Source organism: Phocoena sinus, chromosome 7 (assembly GCF_008692025.1).
Source record: "Phocoena sinus isolate mPhoSin1 chromosome 7, mPhoSin1.pri, whole genome shotgun sequence".
Classification (NCBI taxonomy): Eukaryota; Metazoa; Chordata; class Mammalia; order Artiodactyla; family Phocoenidae; genus Phocoena; species Phocoena sinus.
Genome location: NC_045769.1, coordinates 48429735 through 48450000, shown reverse-complemented (window position 1 = coordinate 48450000; position 20266 = coordinate 48429735). Strand labels below are relative to the sequence as shown.

At 35.0% G+C, this 20266-nt stretch overlaps 1 protein-coding gene across 1 annotated transcript in view; it reads left to right on the top strand.

The window, feature by feature from the left end:
- FSIP2 (fibrous sheath interacting protein 2) overlaps positions 1 to 20266 on the top strand; it is a 132836-nt gene that overhangs the window by 100186 nt on the left and 12384 nt on the right. The window contains exons 16-18 of the mRNA XM_032636622.1: positions 912 to 10384; positions 12901 to 13236; positions 14768 to 14868. Coding sequence (XP_032492513.1) covers positions 912 to 10384; positions 12901 to 13236; positions 14768 to 14868 — 9910 coding nt within the window. The remainder of the gene's footprint in view (positions 1 to 911; positions 10385 to 12900; positions 13237 to 14767; positions 14869 to 20266) is intronic.

The window sequence follows — 20266 nt, the reverse complement described above, 5'->3', positions numbered from 1 at the left end:
ACTGGTATTTGGCTCTTTCTATCATATATCTTCTCTATTCCCAGACATGTCCAGGGCCTTCCAGCGATTTCACTCATGTTCCTTCCACGTGGAGCACTCTTTCCTCCCTCCCTTCATCTCAACATGGCCAAAACCTGTCTAGCTGTCAAAGTTCAGCTTAAAGCCTCCCCTCTCCACTGAGTCTTGCCTGATTCCACATGCAGAGGTATAATAGGTTATTACATTCTGAGGTAGTTTTGTGAAAAAAAGAGTATGTAGCTCTGGCTGCCACTCCAAGAAATTGGCCATACCAAGTAGGTATATGATTTGCAGTACTCTGTTGAATAGCAGAATACAGTCCTGTGCCTGGTTGGGTTGGCCCATTATCTTTGTAACAAACTAATCTAGGGGTTAAAGTACTGCTGATGTTACAGTCCATCCCTAACCTTTCTGAAGTGAGCACTCTTTTATTTCAGTCAAGTTGTTATTGCAACACAACTCTTTAGCTTCCTAAAAGTAATACATAATATTATATGTTTGACTAAAAATATTTTTTAAATAATTATATGAAGTCTCTAGAGATCACTGCAGACATGTTAAGATGTAACACCACACTTGGAAATCATTTCTCTGCCCCAGGATTTCCAGTTTCTTTGAGCACCTTCACCCATCTAAGCAAGACAGGTATCAGCACTAGACTTAGAGATTTGAATTTTTCAGGGTTATTTTCTCAACTTTATGGCTAAAACTAAGATTCCACAGGTGGGAAAATAAGTATCTGAAGAAAACCCAATATCTTTCTTGACTAGATTTTACTTTTTCTTTAGTGAGGTGTTCCAAAGGTGAAATTCATATGTAAATAACTACCAATATATAGAATTTTCCATATGTCCCTTAATGCGTGCTAAAATGGTAATGTTTTCTTTTTTAAGTTTCCAGTGAGGAGGTGTCTATTGTTTCCACACCGTCAAGAAAAAAATATGAATCAAAACAGCCTCTAAGAAGCATATACAATGATTATTCGCTTTATCAATTTTGTGAACATCTCACTGAGTCCGTCATTTGCCATTTAATTTCAAGCATTTCTGATAGCACTACAGATAGCAGAGAAAAGGAGAAAGCTTCCCATGCAGCATTTAACACAATTATTTTAATTGATTCTCAAGTGTTTGAGAGTAGGTCAATTTTTGTTGGAGAACTTGCTTTAAGTATTTCTGAAATTATTGCTGAAATCCTTTTAAATAGTAACATCATAGAGACTGACATTGCACAGCAAATGTTTTCATTAAAAAGAAAGTACATTTGCTGCCCAGGAGTAGCTGCTGCTGACTTTGATGATCTCTTTCAGGATCTCTTAATAGGTGTGATTCATGTACTGTCCAAAGAAATAGGGTTAAATCATCACCTGGAAAACAGTGGAAGAAATAGACCATTTTCCATGCTTAGAAGCAACAGTGTGCCCATTTGCAACAAAAAAAATACCATGCAAAGACAGAAAGCTTCCAGAGACTGGAAATTATCTACTCACAAAACTGATCATATCATTCAAAGAAATAAATTAAGTTATCTGGCCCATAAGTTAGATAGTCTGGCTGGTAGCCTCAAACCTCATGAATCCAAAGAAGTAGTCAACAAAGTTTTCAGTATTGTTTTGGATTTATTTTTACCAAATGAACAGCCAGATGAGGCTATGGATGCTGATAAAAAAGCAATATTTTTTTCATCATCAAATGATCAGCAATGTAATAACATACTTGGAAATAACTTAGGGCTCACCCCCAAATCAGTTTTCCTTCTCAATGTTGTGTGTGAGAAACTTATTAGAACACTTTTAGAAAAATGCACAAACTCTGTCTTTCTTGATAATAGCCCTCTTTCTGAAGAGATATCAGCAGAAGAATGTCAACTTTTAAAAATACTTCAAAGTGTAAACGATGAAGAATTTGATTGTTGTAAGAGAACGATGGACTGTGAACAATTTCAAGGGGATTATATGTCAGACGTTTTGGAAAATCTGGCAGAAATGGATCAAGATTTACTGTCATCAGACTCTATTCTTACTGTTCTTTCCCACAGCTTGGTTAAATCATTGATGGATAAATTATGTCACAGTATACAACTGCCCCAAAGTCCACCTTTTGCAAACAAGCATTTGAAGTATGGAACGAGAGAAATACAGTCTAGTTTCATAAAAACAAAAAGGCCAGAGTTAACAGAATTAGGACAAGGTAAAGGTTCTTTAGGACTCACGAGTTATGATGGCAATGCTTTGACAAGACCCCTGAATAATCTCAGTGTAAACTCCAAAATACAAGCACCATTTGGCAAGAAGTATTCAGCAAATTTTGCTAATGTGTCACCTCTTAAAAGACAGGGAACAAAGGATATGGATACAATAGCCATCCATAATAAGCTATATCCAGGAGATATGAATACGGGTGTTTATTCAGCCACATTTTTAGAGGACATAATTTCAGAACTGTTTTTTAACCTCTCTATTTCACTGTGGGGCAAAAATGAAAACATCACTGAAGCCCAGCTCAATGAGATGAATGCATTATTTATCAACAATGTAGTGAATGAGTTTAATAAGGCAAGGGTCACTGTTTTACGGAATTCTGAAGAAAGGCTGTGTTTTCCACCAATCCATAAAGAAACTTTTAGTAGGATTGTTGACTCAGTTTATTATGATGTTTTACAGCAATATAAGTTGAAAATGACCTGTGGTGGTAATCTGGCATGTGACAGTACTTCAATAGCAGAACAAATAACGAATAGCATATTGTTAGAGATTTTGGACTACCAACTCCCATCTTGCTTCAGGGGAAAGCTCTTACATAATTCATACTACCCTCTCAATGCTGAAATTATATTACAGAAACTTCAAAACAACCTGAGAGAATTTACTTCCCAAGCTAGGTCTTCAGCGGGCTATAGCACCATGTTATCACACTCATTTTTAGAAGATATCATCAGAAGACTTTTATCTCAACTCATTCCTCCACCCAGTAAGGCGTCCTCTTTGGGAAAAAAATATTTCATGAGTTCAGATTTTAATGAAATATCTACCTGTATAATAAATAAGGTTATATCAGCCATTTCAAAACATAAAATTTGGTTCACTATATATGATAATCAATATCTATGTACAGGAAAAAACCTCCAGAAGATGGTGGATTCTGTTTATAGAAATATTATGCAAACATCTGACTCCCTTCTTTCAATACAGAAAAGTATAGTTAGCAGAAGCCCAATTATGGTTGACCAAATAGCCAGTTTTATTATCCAAGAGATTATTGAAAATCATCTTCAACCATTTTTGTGTGGAGAAGGTTTACCTCGTCCAAAGACTCCATCAGATACAATATCGAATACGGTTAAACAGGTTCTCAGTGAAGTCATAGAGTCACACAGACCCCAGATACCATCACCCTCAGGTATTTACCCTAAGACATTTGTAGGGGAAATTGTTGCCAGACTTTTATCAAAAATTTTCAGTCCAAAGCATAACACTGAAATTGAGCTGGAAAACATGACCCAAAAAATAGTAAACTCAGTAAATAACCATTTTGACAAAGCTAAAGTTCACATTCTATATAATGACAAAGAACAGTCTTACCCCTCTGTAGATACAGATATTGTGGATGAACTCGTCACCTCAGTTTATAGAAATGTTTTAAAACAGCATGGATTAGACCCTGAGGTTGATAAAGAGTCTGAAGACAGAGATATTTTTGTGGAAAAAATTACCAACTTAGTTGTAGCAGCTATTTCAGATTACCTTCTTCATCCACTGTTTTCTGGGGATTTGTCATCTTCATATTTTATTTCAACAACTGAGAATATCATTCAAGATGTTCTTAGTAACATCAGTAGGTCTACCAAGCCAAGTCAGACTTTATCTCCGTATAACACCTTGCTGCCATATACATTTTTAGAAGACATGATCAGAATACTATTATCTAGAATTTTCCCTTCTGCATCTAGCATTGTTGCAAACAGAGAAACTCCAAAAGATAGATCAAAAGTTAATTTCAATGAAATTGCTTCAAATATAATCAGTGATATTAGGATGAAGATTTCCCAACATGAAATTCGATTTTCAAGAGATGAAGAAACCAAGTTTGTTTATTCAGAAGACAATGTTCAGCATCTTGTGGACTCAGTATTCAAAAATATTTCAAACTCTGAGTCTCAAGAATCAGTTGAGCAAAATATCACAAGCAGTAATGATGTTTTTATTGACAGAATAGCAGGTTTTATCATTAAACATATCTGTCAACAACATCTTCAGCCATTTGTGAACAGAAAGTCATTACCTTCTTCATCATATACATATTTTGGAGATGAGAAAAGGCAGTGGTTTTATGCCAGTGTTTATTCCTCAACTTTTTTGGAAGATGTGATTTCTGGGGTTTTAGGCAAGATATTCCACAGGGTGTTAGGCATTGTACAAACAAAATCAGTAACAGATTCAGAAGATGAGCTGTTTGATAAAGCTGAAAAACTCATACAGTTCATAACAGAGGAATTCTCAAAAGCCCAAGTTAGCATTTTAGAGAATGCTGAGGAAAATTTATGTTTGCCTCCAGTGGAGAGAGATGTAGTCAAAAACATTATTGACATGGTGTACAGCAAAGTTGTGCAAGAATATGAAATGGATATGATGCCTGATAAAGATTTTCTAAATGACACAAAGACACTGGCTGCAAGGATAACTAAAACCATCCTAGCCGAAACCTTTGATTTCCAAATTCACACAAATCTTATAGAAAAGTTTCCATTTGGATCACAATCCAAACTTAGTACTGATATTTTGATAAAGAAAGTTCAATGTGACATTACTAAATCAAGATTCCAAAGACAGGCTTCAACAATATATACTACTATGTTATCACATACTCATTTGGAAAAAATTGTGTCTCAGCTTATATCTCAGATGAGTCCATTGGCCTCCAGTACAGAACACCCAAATACTTCTCAATCAGACTTAAGTAATACAGTAATAAAACTGATAAATGAAATCATGTCAATAATTTCAAAACATTCAATATGTATTATTAAACATGGGAATGAAAAACATAGTTTGATTTCAGAAAAAGATATCCAATCCATGGTTGATTCCATTTATGCTGATCTTTCCTATTCAAATATATACCAGTCTCTTACAAAAAATAAAAAAGATATAAGTAATATACCTGTTTCAAAAATAGCAAGTTTTATAATAAAAGAAATCTTTAACCATCATCTTCAGTTATTTTTACCTGGAGATAAAACTCTCCTTTCAGCCGCAGTTGATCAAACTTACAAACAGAAAGTAGTAGATCCTAAACAAAAAGAGTTGTCTTTAATTGTGAATTCAGCTGTCTTTTTGGAGGAAGTAATTTCTGAACTTTTATGTAAACTTCTTTATGCATTCTCACATAATGTCTTGGCTGCTGAAAATCCAGATACAGTTAAAGACAAAATTACTGGCATTGTTACAACATTAGTAAAATCAATTGTTCTGGAGTTCACCACATCGGAGATTTTAGTTTCAGATAACTTTGATGATGATATGTGTTTTTCAGAAGGATATAAAGAAATGGTTAAAAAAACAGTCAACCTAATTTATGAAAAAATATTAGATGAATATAAATCTCTGATTCAAATATATAGGGCTATACAAAGTGACACAGCTTGTTTTGGAAGAAAAATATATAATTTGCTTTTGGAAGAAATTTATGATTATCAGGTGCAGTCATTAGTTTCAGGAGAATTAGTATCTTCTTCCTACTCTTCCCCTCAAGCTGATAAAATCATCAGAAATGTGCTCAATGTCATCATGAGAGATAGCCATGCCTTGCCATTATGTATTACTGTGCTGTCACATTCTCTTTTAGAAGACATGATTTACAAGCTTCTAGTGCATATCTTCCCTTCAACTGACACTGAAAGTGAACTACAAGAGGAAGAGGTTTCACCAGATTATGAGTTTGTGGATGCAGCATCAAAATTAACTGATGAAATTATCAAAGAAATTTCTGAACATGAGATCCGTCTTGCTACGGCAGAGGAGAATGCAGAGAGTATGCAATTAGAAGTGACTGAGAATTTGGTTGACTCTATATGTAATAATATTTTGAAAAAATCTGAATTTCAAGCTGAAGTCCAGAAAGATGCAGACAAAAAAGGAGGCTCATTCCTCAGTAGAATAGCTGCTTTCATTATGAAGGAAATCATGGATCATCATCTGAGGCCATTTTTACGTGGTGAAGAATCATCTTCCAATAACTTATCTAATTATGACCATGTCTCTGTACATACTAAACCTGGTAAAGAAAAGAGACAGCCTTCTCTATATTCAGCTACATTTTTGGAAGATGTAATTGTTGACCTTGTTCACAAGTTTTACTCTCTTCCAAGTATTACTGAAGATTCTAAGAAAAAAGAAACACCAGAGCCAGATATTGTGAGCTTGGCTATAAAATTTGCAAACTCTCTGATAGGAGAATTTAGGAAAAGTGAAATTAAAGTTCTACCAAATGCTGAAGAAATTTTTTCTTTTCCACCAATTGATAAAGAGACAGTTGATAAGATATCCAATTTTGTGTATGATCAGTTTATAGGAAAGTATGGATCTAATGCTATTCAGAAGGATGATAAAAACAACATTGTTACAGAAATGATTGCTGCTTCAGCCCAGAAGGCCATCTCTGCTTTCAAGATTCAACCACTTTTTTCAGGAGACTGGTCTTCCACCTTCTATTCATTTCTAAATCCAGATAACATCACCCAAAGGGTTAAACACCTTCCACAGAAAACCTCTACACAGATAAACAGATGCTTAAAAGGGAACCAACTTACTTTACCAGAACAATCATATAAACACACATCTCTAACCTCAGACCAGAAAAATGTGTTGGATACTTTGGAAATAGATAGAGGTGCAATGAGTAAAAAGAAAAGTTTCAAAACTAAGGAGACATCAATGAAAAAAGGTGACATCCAAGATCCAATAGTTACCTCTGTAACAAGAATTATGAAAAGCAACATGGTTAACCTGTTATCAGAGTCAGCTGCAGATGTGGCAAATAAAAAGAAAGAGAATGAAAATAAAATGGGAATTCCAATTCAAAAATATAATGTATCAGAAGTTACTTCTCCAACTACTAGTGTGAAAAGTAAAGATAAACAGGAGCTGTATTTGAAGGGAACACTTAAAAATAATGAAATTGAGAAGAAAAGCGTATCACCTTCAAATAAGGAGGGGCAAGTTAAGGAGGTACACACACAATTTCTAGTAGCTACTGATGGTACAGAATGTGAAAAGGAAATACTTGGACCAGATTTTGCAATAGACATTGAGAAGAAGATTGACCAAACAAGAGAAAATTCATTAAAAAAAGAAGACAAGCCCTTTCAGTTATCTTCTTTGACAACCAAAGCAAGAAATACAAAGACCACAATAGAGAAAACAGTTGCCCAAAAGCCAAACGATGAAGAAAGGAAAGACTCTCCAGCTCAAATAGATATGAAGGAAGGACAGTGCTCAGATTATGAATACGTTCAAAATGTCATTGAAAATATTTATGATAATATCTTAGGAATATATCATTCTCAAGAGTTAGCAGATTATTCAAAACGACAAAGTCTGCCAAGTTATATATCATTGCCTCTAGTTCAAGAGGTTGGCAAGGATTTTGCACAGTCCATTTCAACAAAGGATTTATACCTGTCAATTAACAAAAATCTCCCTGTCAAAGAGAAAAAAGAAGAAAAAGAGAAAGCAAGAGAAATAGAAAAAGAGAGGGAGAAAGAGAAAGAGAGAGGGGAAAAAAGAGAAAAAAAGAAAGTAAAAGTTAAGGATATTAAAAAGGAACCTAGTAAATCAGACAGTCCTCAGTACCCACCAAAAAGTGAACCTGGAATTTTTCCTGCTAAATTTTTAGAAGATGTTATCACCGAAATGGTTAACAAATTGGTCTTTTCTTCCTCACCAGAAACACAAACATATGATAGATGTCAAAATGTAAGTGATGATGAAAATCAAGCTGAACTCTATGACACAGCTATGAGACTTATTGATTCACTGTTGAAGGAGTTTTCAGATGCTCAAATTAAGGTATTTAGGCCAGATAAGGAAAATCAGTCTTTTCTACCTGTAGAAAAAGTGTCATCAGTTCCTAAAGAACCTCCCAGGCATAAAGAATCAAATATAGATAAAGCACCATCCAATGTCAAGAAAATAACTGTGGATAATATGCATAAAATGACTGAAAAACCCTCTTCAAATAAGATACTTTTCCTAGATAAAATATCAATTGATAAAACATTGGTCAACAAAGTTGTTCACTCCTGTGTGTGCAATATTTTGAAGGAATATAAATCTCAAGACTCCATTTGTAAGAATATAAAGAGTAATGGGGGAAATTTAGCAAGACGACTAACTAGTGCAGTGATAAGTGAAATTTTTCAATATAAGCTAAGTTTGATATCGTGTGATGAGTTTCCACCTTCATCATGTTTGCCTCTGGAAACTAAGGATGTTGTTAAAAAGGTCCAAAAGGTGGCTCGAACAGCCAGCAAAAAATGTCAAACATCATCGCCATATACCATCATGCTGCCTCATGAATTCTTAGAGAATGTGATTTACACTCTTTCATCTAAAATTTTCTCAACAGTATCCAACACTGAAGCAGAAACATCTGAGGGCAACTGGTTCACAGAACTAGATTTCCTGCAAATGAAGTTATTAAGTACAGTTACAACAGAGATCTCCAAAAATGAAGATATGATTATACAGTATGTGGAATCCTTACATCCCAATGATGATGAAATTATTCAATTAGTGGCTCAATCGCTCTACAATAATCTCTTGTCACAGTTTGGATCACAAGAGATTATACAAAATTGTGCAGCCAGTGGATGTAGAATTCTTTCAGAAACCATGGTTGACTTAATTCTACAAGAAGTGACTGGTAATCAGTTGCAGAACTACTTTTCTGGAGAGCTAACTCCATATCAGTGTGCAGAAGTTGACAATGTTGTTGAAAATATTCTTAAAGATGTTATCCAAACTGCGGATGTTCCCCAGCCTCAACCATCACATGCTCGTATACTGCCTTATAACATAATAGAAGAAATTGCTGTGAAATTTTTATCGAAGCTTTTATCTATGTTTCCAAAAGTAGATAATGAAAGACCCAAATCCCTAGAAACTGAAATTCAAAAAATTGTCTCAAAAATATTAAATTCAATACAAGAATTTATCTCCAAAAGTAAGATTAAAGTTGTATCACCAGCGAAGGAATTGCCTACTGTACCTTTAGCTGACAATGAAACTGTTGAAAAAGTAGTTAATTCTGTTTATACCAGTATTTTAAAGCACTCTGGCTCACACATTTCTATATTTAAAGATTTAATGGGTAAGAGTAATGTCCTCTCTGATATAATAGGTTTTTTATTGGTGAAAGAAATTTCCAATTCTAAATTTCAACCTCAAGTAGAGGAAGAATTATCAAGTTCAGAATTAGCTCTGGAAGCTATCAAAATTATGGAAAAAGTGGCCAAAATGGTTAATGAATTTAAGTCCCAGGAAAAGTCTTCATCCAAAAAACGTTCTGTGTTAGATGCCACGTTTTTAGAGGAAGCATTGGCTTTGTTCTTGGCTAAAATAGTAAGGGTGCCAAGTGCCTCAAGCAAACATGCAAAAAATTTATCAAAGCCTGAGTTAAATAAAATTGCATCTCAACTGACAAAATCTGTGACGGCTGAAATTTCTAAGAGTAATATTAATCTTGTTGCTGCTGATTCTGAAGAACACTTTTTAAATCCAGAAAGTATAGAAATGATTTCTCAGGTTATTGATTCTATTTATAGTAATGTACTACAACAACCTAGAACCCATAAAGATCTTTATTATGATATAAAAAGTACAAATGGAGTTTTCCCTAAAAAAGTGGCCAGTTTAATTATTAATGAAGTTTCAAATTTTCCCTTAGATACCGTTAGTCCAAAGAATTCAAATGCTGGTCTCTTAGGAGATCTAGACATTAACAGAATTGTTCGAAAGGCACAAGAGCATGCTAAAGTGATCCCTGACTTAGATAAAGAAGAGTCAAATAAAGATTCAATTGTAGAGGACTCTACAATTAAAATAGTTCCACACGTTGGGAATAAACCACTCAAAATAGATCCAAACATTATCTCAGAACATTTAGCAGTAATTTCTGTAAAAACTCAACCTCTTGAGAAACTTAAGGTGGAATGTTTTAAAAACACTGGACATAACATAGCAGAACTGAGAAGAGCATCAATAAGTAGAAGAAGTTATTCCTCAGACACATCTACTGTAGGACAGTTAAAAAGAGAAAGACGTACCTCATTGAATAAGACGGGACGACTAGACGTAAAACCCTTTGAGGTAAGTGAAAAAGCAATAGAAAAAAAAAAGTGAGCCATGGTTGTTCTGTGATTCCCTTCCTCAAATAGGTATATGGGAATGTATTTTTTGTTGTTGTTGTTATTGCCTAGCCCAATAGGAAAATTGGTTGCACAAGTTCATTCGTATAGTTATATGACTTACTGGGACTTGCCATATCAGCTCTGTGGCTCACTCTAAAGGTCTCAGGCTAGTTTTCCTAAGACAATGAGTTTAAACTGGCTTTAAAAAAATAATGGGAATATAGGGACATACCCTTAACAGTAAAATCAGGCTGCCTGAAATTATAATGATAAAAACTATCTAAAATAGATTTCCCAAACCTAAGGCCCTACAGGAGTAATACTACTCTTTTTACTTTTAACAACATTCATCAACACATATCAGACTACTCTGATTACTACTGCTCTATAAACTCTTAGGTTATACTTGTTTCTTATTATTTCACTTTAATTATATATTAGCCTTCCTCAAGTTCTTCTATACTCTCAAGAAGTGGCAAGTTTCTTTCTTCTTCTATCCTTGTTCTAGATTTAGCTGCTTTAATGCTGCCATATTTAAGAACCTGTTTCCTCATGCTTTAGTCCCTAGCTCTGCCCTGCAGCTCCATACTTAGGCCCCAAATATATTAAACTAATTGAGACTTTAAAATGATGTCCTTTTTCAAGGAAACTATACCACTGAGGACAAAGGGTGGTCTAGCCAATAGTTACACTGATCTACTACACATATTGATTTTTATCAGAGCCTCTTCTACTCATGGTATTCACTCATAAGAGGACTGAGTGTGCTTAGGGGTACAGTCTGTGGCCTGGACAATGAGCAAAGTTTTATAGAACCATTCTCCCTGGAGCATAAACTTGAAGTAAATTTTCTCCAGCACTATCCTGCAACCCATTGAACTAGGTCTCAGGGCTGTTAAATATGTTAATTGGCACTTTGTGTTTTCATACTCAAATACTGAGATTATTATGGGCTGACATACTAATTTAATCTTCTTTTCCCTAAATTTTTTGAACCAGATGACAGTCCTTTCAAACTCTCAAATTTATCCTTCCACATGGTTTCTCATTGTTTGCATTAGCATATCATTTGGTAGTCTTCATTCATACATAAGTAACCCCTTAGGAGTAAAATTTGTTGAACAGACTATGGAATAACATTAGTCAAAAGCAGTTTTTAATTATCTGTAGAATTTTCTGTCACAAATCTTACTCGTATTTACCAGTTCTCTTTCATTAAGTCATTTATAGACCACAGGAAAGCAGGATGGGAATATTTAAACCAAAATAATTTCTGCTGTCCTCTTAAGGGGAAGAAAATCCATCCTCAAAATAAAACACAAAGAAGCAGACCTAGACAACTCTGATACGACACACGATTTGTACCAATCTGAGTATCAATCTCCTGCATAGAGACAAGAGAAGAAACCAAAGAACAGTAGATTAGATCAGCGAATCTAGACACTTGTTGGCCTCACCCAAGGGCTTTATTTTCTGTTTTGAGATACCATAAATTCCCAACACACTAGGCATGTACATATGAAAACCATATATAGTCACAAATTCCAAAGCCATATAGAAAGATTTTGGATTTTGTAAACCACTGGTCCCCTCCACTAACACAGAAAATCAAAACTGATTGGTTTTAAATTCTTAAGGAAGCTGTTTCTATATTTTGTTTCCACAGAAGATACTCTTTTAGGACACCAATATCTGAAAAGCTGGCTTAAAGTGTTACACAGGGATGTTGAGGTCTAGAATTATTAACTCAAAACAATATGGAGGTTCTGTGGCATCATCAAAGGCTACTGAAATGTGGAAGTTCTATTATTTAATTGTAACTGTCTTTTATCTGTCTTAAGACATTGAAAATGGAAAGTGAGATTTGACTAGGGAGGTGAGAAAAAAATGAAGATTTATATTTTCAAGATTCTTTTGGAAAATATATCCAAAGGATCAGGGGTGGAATGATAGGGATTAAAGAGTCAAAGACCTTCACAATCTTGGTTATTCATCATTTTTAAAAGTCAAGATCAGATAATACCTTGCTTTCTTGTTGAAAATATGTACATTTCAATTTCTCTGTGATAACCCACCTACAATTTTAGAAAAATATATTATCATGTCTACTTCTGTCACAAACTTTCAAAGTAACCAAAAAACAAAGAAGTAAATATGATGCAACAAAATATAAAGTTTAACCAAAAAAAGAAGAAAAAGAACCTATTTTAATCCTTCCTTTAAACTCTGAAGTAAATTATGGTAGATTAATAAAATAACCTCTGAAGGTAAAAGAAATGATAGATACCAACAAATATTTCTTACAATTTTCATGCTTCTTTTTTAAAATATTGCTAATGTAAGCATGGCATCTTAAGATAATACTACTTTAACAATGAAACTAGAAATCATACTAAAATAGCTGTATTATAATAGAATCATAGGAAAAGTGATTGAGGCATTTGTTTTTGATATTCATTATACCTTCAATTCCAGGCTGTTTGCAGAAATTCATTTCAGAATATAAGGAAGCCTGATATCACCAAGGTGGAGCTTTTAAAAGATGTTCAGAACAAAAAAGAACTCATCCTTCGGTTAGTAGCTCATGATATTGATCAAGAAGTTTCAGAAAGTACCATAGAAGAGGAACTAATGTCTGATGAAAATGAAGTTGTTTTAAGAGAGATTGTACAAGAAGAACACTTAGGAGAAAAAGTTGAAGGTCAAGTGAAAGAAGCCACAAAGCCAGTAGAAACCAAAGTTGTTTCTCCCAAGCCAACACGAAGCACAAGTAGCCTGAATTCTATTTGGGAGGAAAAGCCACAGAGGAAGGTGAGTGAGAAATATGACTGTCAATAACCAGATATCTATGGAAAGAGTAGAGATCTTCAGAAATTCTGTCCAAGAATGTACCTTAATTGGGCAGAAAAAAATACTAAAATGGTTCCAGATAGTCTCTTCCTTAGTCTGGCAACACTTACAGTATGAGAGAAATAACTAACAGATGAAGCCATAAAACACAATTGAGGGAAAGCAGGTAATGGAAAGAGACATATATTAGCTAGAAGTCCAGGGATAACAGAAAATGGAAGCTATTTAAGAGAAATGCAAGCTAATTATTTACATCCATCTTTTAATAGATTCCAGCCCTTTTGTATTTTGGCTGACAAATACCTTTTGAGCAGGTAGGGTGGGACCAGAAAATGGGCCAAGGTAGGAAGAGGTAAAAAAGAATCCACATGAATTCAGATTGTCTGAGTTTGAATCTTGACTCTCACTTTAATAGATACATATCTTTTGGGCAGTTACATAGCCAACTTTTTTCTTACAAGTTAGCCAACTTTCCCAAAGTTAAGTTAATCAAAATATTTTAAATATCACCCTTGCAACCAGCCCATAAACTCCACTCTCGTCATGGGGAACAGCTCTTGTCCCTAATACCATACCCCTCACATAACATAATGGTCTAGACTTCAGTGACCCTTTGGGTGGTTCCTGTCCAAAAATCCATACCAAAACATGTCTTGGAAAAGTGTATATGATACAGGATTTCCTGGTGAGACAACTCTATTGATTATCCATTTGACATTATTCCTAGGTTAACACAAAAGCTGAGATGAGCCAGAGAAAAAGAAGAGATACAACTCTTCAGTTCAGAAGTTTCCCAGGTAAATCATCTTAACACATACTCTGACCTATTTGTTGGGAATCTATGTGTGATTACATGATCAAATGCAGTCTGCAGAGTAGTTTTCTTGAGCCTCATAGTCAGAAATCCTGGCTTCATAGATAACTAAAGAATTGTTATAACAATACCAAAAGTCAAAATGGATTTCATATAATGGATTATTGTTCATATACAGTAATCCCAATAATAGTAGTCTGTTTTTTCAAGATTCTAATAGACATAACAATTAAGGTATTCTTACAAAAGTTATAGCCATAAAATCACACATGACTTCCCAACAAACATATCAGAGTACGGTTAAGATGACTGACTTGACAAGCTTCTGAACTGACCAGAATTATATATATCTCTGTTTTTTTTCTTTTTGAACTAAGTTTTCATTAAAATATTTGTAAAGTACAGAAATGGAAAACTATATTCTTCACAGTTTGTGCTAGGTTAATCTTTAATGTTTATTCAGACTTCAATATTATAATATAGATCATCTTTACTAGCCATTTCCAAAGAATTATTGGAAAGAGACATTTTAATTAGAATTAGTGTTCATCCATTTTTAATGTAATCTCTGAAACTTTTTCTAATAATAGTGTAGATTAGAGGGCAGAATATGCCAAGTATATGAGAAAGTGCATATCAAACGCTGCTTTATGTAACATATGGTTTGCACTTTTCCAGAAAGAAGAAAGAAACCATATTTCTGAGCCGACACATTACTTCATACACAGAATTATGAGTTCATCTTCATACAACCAAGAAGACCTGATTTCATCTGCTGGGTACATGAGATTAAAGCAATATAAAAATAGAAATATGAGATGAAAGTAATGCTTATGGGAAGAATGAGGTCTCTGGTAAAACTACGATTGGGCAAGTATTCAGCCCTAGACCTTCCCTCACTACTTATCCTTTTCTCCCTTGGCTCCCTACTGTGGACATTCCCTAAACCCTCTCCTTTCTATCTGATTCCCTATTTCTAGTTACCTGGCCTCTATGTTCTTCCTAGTATAGCAGTGTCTTGGATGAAGAATTTGCTAGTGTGTTTTTTTTTGTTTGTTTTTTGTTTTTCTTACCTGGAAGATAGAGCAGATTCTATTGTGACCCAGTGCCTTTCAGCCCAAAGGGTTCCTGCTCAACTCTCTTTAAGTAACAAAATGTTCCAGTGTGTATAACTGCCTCTAAGAAGAATCCAAATAAGAGAGGGAGCAGTGTAAGCCGAAGCATTCAGGGATGAATTCTAGAAAGCAATGGAGTTTGATGTGGGCCTGTAAAGATGGACAGCATTTACATGAGGAGAAGGCAACCCAAGTTCGGATGACTATAGGAGGAAAGTCTGAACTATATGGCATTTATAGAGGACAGAGAGAAAAAGTACACTGTAGACTTGAAATCTAATTAATAACTATATCTAAAACAATAACTATCTAAAACAGTTAGAACTTGTCTAAAATTATTCTTAAGTTTATAAGAATATTCATAACCTAGAAGAGGTAGCATTTCTATTGTGGGAGAAGCAATAGGTATAAATAGGAGAAAAATCTACTTGGTTATAATTTTTTCCCACTCAACATGATGGAATTGTTTCTTTTTGACACTGACACTATTTGGGGACATATTTTCCTGGCCAATCATTGCCTCTTTTTTCCTGTGTAATGATTATATTAACATACAAAATTAGTAATGCCGGTACCTCTCTATTGTTTATATCAGTGGAGACAGAGGACACAGATAATACCAAATAAAAGACAATTTAGAGCAAGATAGCAGACCAAGAAACTGCACACCCTTATTTTCTTGTAGGAACAAAAAATAAACAACTACAGATTGCTAAAACAACTTTATAGGAGCTCTGGAAACCAGTCAAATAACTGCAGCAACCAAGGGAATGCCCAATCAAAGAAAAGCCACATTCAAAGTGGCAGGAAATTCCACACACTTTTACTTGTTTTTGCCCAACCCCCTTCTGCAACATGATGTGGCACAGTTGGGAAGAAATGGTGCAATTCTCAGTTTTCTCTCTTGAGGTGGAAAGAGCAGATTAGAACTTGTTTGTAATGTTTGGGCCTATCTGTGGGCTGCCTGAGAGAATGTTTTCTGTCTCACCTGAATAGGAGCTCAAATTGGGAATGCTGGCATTGTTTGGGTCTAAGCCTAGAAGCCACTGAAGTCAGTAGATGGATGCCATGGTGCATGAAAATCACAAGGGACTGCAGATGCACAAACACCTGAGGGAAAGAGATTACAGGCAGGGGGAAACAATAGGATAGCTAAGGCCCTTAGAAGAAACATGATGAGACACTTAGGAAATAAAACATTGAAAAGCAGGTCAGGAAAATGGAAGAAGGAAAAAAGAAAGTACACACATAGGCCCAGAAGGACATATACCCAGAACAAAAGTAAGATTTGAAGGCTTTACCTCAGACTGTTCCCAAGGTTCAGAGTCCTACTAATTAGTGAAGGGCTTCTACAACAATCTCCAAAAACTGGAAGAGGTAGCTATTTCTTTAAATGCTCAAATTTCGACATAAGATCACAATGCATATTAATGAAAATAGGGCACATTTTAAGAAACCAAATAAATTCCCAGAAAATGTCCATGGAGAAGCACAAGAATTAGACATACATGACAAAGACTTTAAAATAACTGTCTTAAATATGTTCAAAAGCTACAGACAAAGAACTAAAGGAAATCAGGGCAAAAGTATATGAATAAAATACATATAAATAAAAACAAAGAGATAGAAACTAAAAAGGAACCAGACAGAAATAACAGAAATTCTGGAGCTCAAAAATTCACTAGATGATTCAAGAGCAGACTCAATCAAGTTGAAGAAAGAATCAGTGAACTTGAACACAAGTCATTTGAAATTATTGAGTCTGAGCAGCAAAAAGAAAAGACTGAACAAAGAGTGAACAGATTCTGTGGCACTTAATGGATACCTTCAAGCAGTGATATATACATATGTAAGTATATATATATATATATATATATATATATATACACACACACACACACACACACCATGGTGAGTTCCAGAGAAGAGAAAGGGGCAGGGAGATTATTTGAGGAAATAATGGCTAAAACCTCCTCAAATTTGAAAAAGCATGAATATACAAATACAATAAGTTCAGTGAATTCTAAGTAGCATAAGCACTCTGAGACTACCTGAGACATCTTATAATCACAGTCATCAAAAGCCAAAGACAAAAAGAGAGTCTTGAAAGTGACAAGACAGAAATGACTTGTACAAGAGATCTCCATAAAGTTATCAGTAAAATTTTCAGAAGAAATCTTGCAGGATGGAAGGCAGTAGATTATATATTTAAAGGGCTAAAAGAAAGAAAACTATCAAGTGAGAACACTGTAACCAGCAAAAAATACCCTTCAAAAATGAGAAAGAAATCAGAATGTTCTAAGACAAAAACTAAAAAAGCTGAGAAAGTTCATTACCATTAGACATGACTGCAAGAAACACTAAAAGAAGTTCTTCAAATTGAAAGTAAAAGATGCTAGACAGTAACTCAAAACCATATGAAAATATAAAACTGTCTAGTAAAGGTAAACACGGGGACAAATATAAAAACCAGTATTATAATAATTTCAGTTCATAATTCCACTTTTATTTTCTACAAGATTTTAAAAACGCATAAAAATAATTATAAATTTATGCTGATGGGCATGGAATATATAAAGCCATAATTTGGGACAGTAATAACAAAGGGATGAGGGTTGATCTATAAAGGAGTAGAGTCTTTGTATGAAGTTGAAGTTAAATTGGTATCAATTTAAGATAGACTGTCATAACTTTAGAACATTATATGGAATCTGTGTGGTAACAAAGAAAATATAGAATATAAATGAAAGGAAATAAAAAGGTAACCAAAACGCATCTCTGCAAAACCTCAACTGACACAAAGGAAGGCAGTAGTGGAGGAAATGAGGGATTACATACCTCAATATAATAAAGGCCATATACGACAAACCTACAGCTAACATCATACTCAGTGGTGAAAAGCTGAAAACATTTCCTCTAAGATCAGGAGCAAGACAAGGATGTCCAGTCTTGCACTTTTATTCAACATAGTTTTGGAAGTCCTAGCTATGACAATCAGAAAAAAAAAAAGAAATAAAAGGAATTCAAATTGGAAAAGAAGAAGTTAAACTGTCACTGTTTGCAGATGACATGATATTATACATAGAAAATCCTAAAGACACTACCAGAAAACTAGTAGAGCTTGTCAATGAATTTAAGTAAAGCTGCAGGTTACAAAATTAATACACAGAAATATCTTGCATTTCTATACACTAATAATGAAAGATCAGAATAAGAAATTAAGGAAACAATTCCGTTTACCATTGCAGCAAAAAGAATTAAATACCTAGGAATAAACCTACCTAAGGAGACAAAAGACCTGTACTCCAAAAACTATACAACACTGATGGAAGAAATCAAAGATGACACAAACAGAAGATATACCAGGTTCTTGGATTGGAAGAATCAATATTCTCAAAATGACTATACTACCTAAGGCAATCTACAGATTCAATGCAATCCCTATCAAATTACCAATGGATGGGCTTCCCTGGTGGCGCAGTGGTTGAGAGTCCGCCTGCCGATGCAGGGGACATGAGTTCATGCCCCGGTCCGGGAGGATCCCACATGCCACAGAGCGGCTGGGCCCGTGAGCCATGGCTGCTGAGCCTGCGCGTCCAGAGCCAGTGCTCTGCAATGGGAGAGGCCACAACAGCAAGAGGCCCGTGTACCGCAAAAAAAAAAAAAACAAAAAAATTACCAATGGCATTTTTCACAGAACTAGAACAAAAAAATCTGTGTGGAGACACAAAAGACCCCAGATAACCAAAGCAACTTGAGAGAGTAAAAGAGAGCTGGAGGAATCATGCTCCCTCACTTCAGACTATATTACAAAGCTACAGTAATCAAGACAGTATGATACTGGCACAAAAAAATATATAGATGAATGGAACAGGATAGAAAGCCCAGAGATAAACCCACACACCTGTGGTCACCTAATCTATGACAAAAGAAACAAGAATATACCATGGCGAAAAGACAGCCTCTTCAATAAGTCGTGCTGGGTAAACTGGACAGCTACATGTAAAAATTAAAAAATGAAATTAGAACACTCTTTTACACCATACACAAAAATAAACTGAAAATGGATTAAAGACCTAAATGTGAGACTGGACACTATAAAACTCTTAGAGGAAAACATAGGCAGAACTCTCTCTGACATAAATTGCAGCAATATCTTTTTCAATCCATCTCCCAGAGTAATGGAAATAAAAACAAAAGTAGGGCTTCCCTGGTGGTGCAGTGGTTGAGAGTCTGCCTGCCGATGCAGGGGACACGGGTTCATGCCCTGGTCCGGGAAGATCCCACATGCCGCAGAGTGGCTGGGCCCATGAGCCATGGCCACTGAGCCTGCGTGTCTGGAGCCTGTGCTCCACGACGGGAGAGGCCACAACAGTGAGAGACCCGCATATCACCAAAAAAAAAAAAAAAAAGTAAACAAATGGAACCTAATTAAAAGCTTTTGCACAGCAAAGGAAATCATAAACAAAATGAAAAGGAAATGCACAGAATGGGAGAAAATATTTCCAAATGATGTGACAGACAAGTAATTAGTCTCCAAAATTTACAAACAGCTCATGTGACTTACTATCATAAAAATAAACAACCCAATCAATAAATGGGCAGATGACCTAAATAGACATTTCTCCAAAGAAGACATACAGATGGGCAAGAGGCACATGAAAAGATATTCAACATTGCTAATTAGAGATGTGCAAATCAAAACTACAAGGAGATATCACCTCACACCAGTCAAAATATCTATCATCAAAAAAATCCACAAACAATAAATGCTGGAGAGAGTGTGAAGAGAAGGGAACCCTCCTGCACTGTTGGTGGAAATGTAAATTGGTACAGCCACTGTGGAGAACAGTATGGAGGATCCTTAAGAAAATAAAGCTACCATATGATCCTGCAATCTCACTCCTGGGCATATATCTAGAGAAAAACATGGTCCGAAAGGATACATGCACCCCAATATTCACTGCATCACTGTTTACAATAGCCAAGACATGGAAGCAACTTAAAAGTCCATCGACAGAGGAATGGATAAAGAAGATGTGGTACATATATACAATGGAAT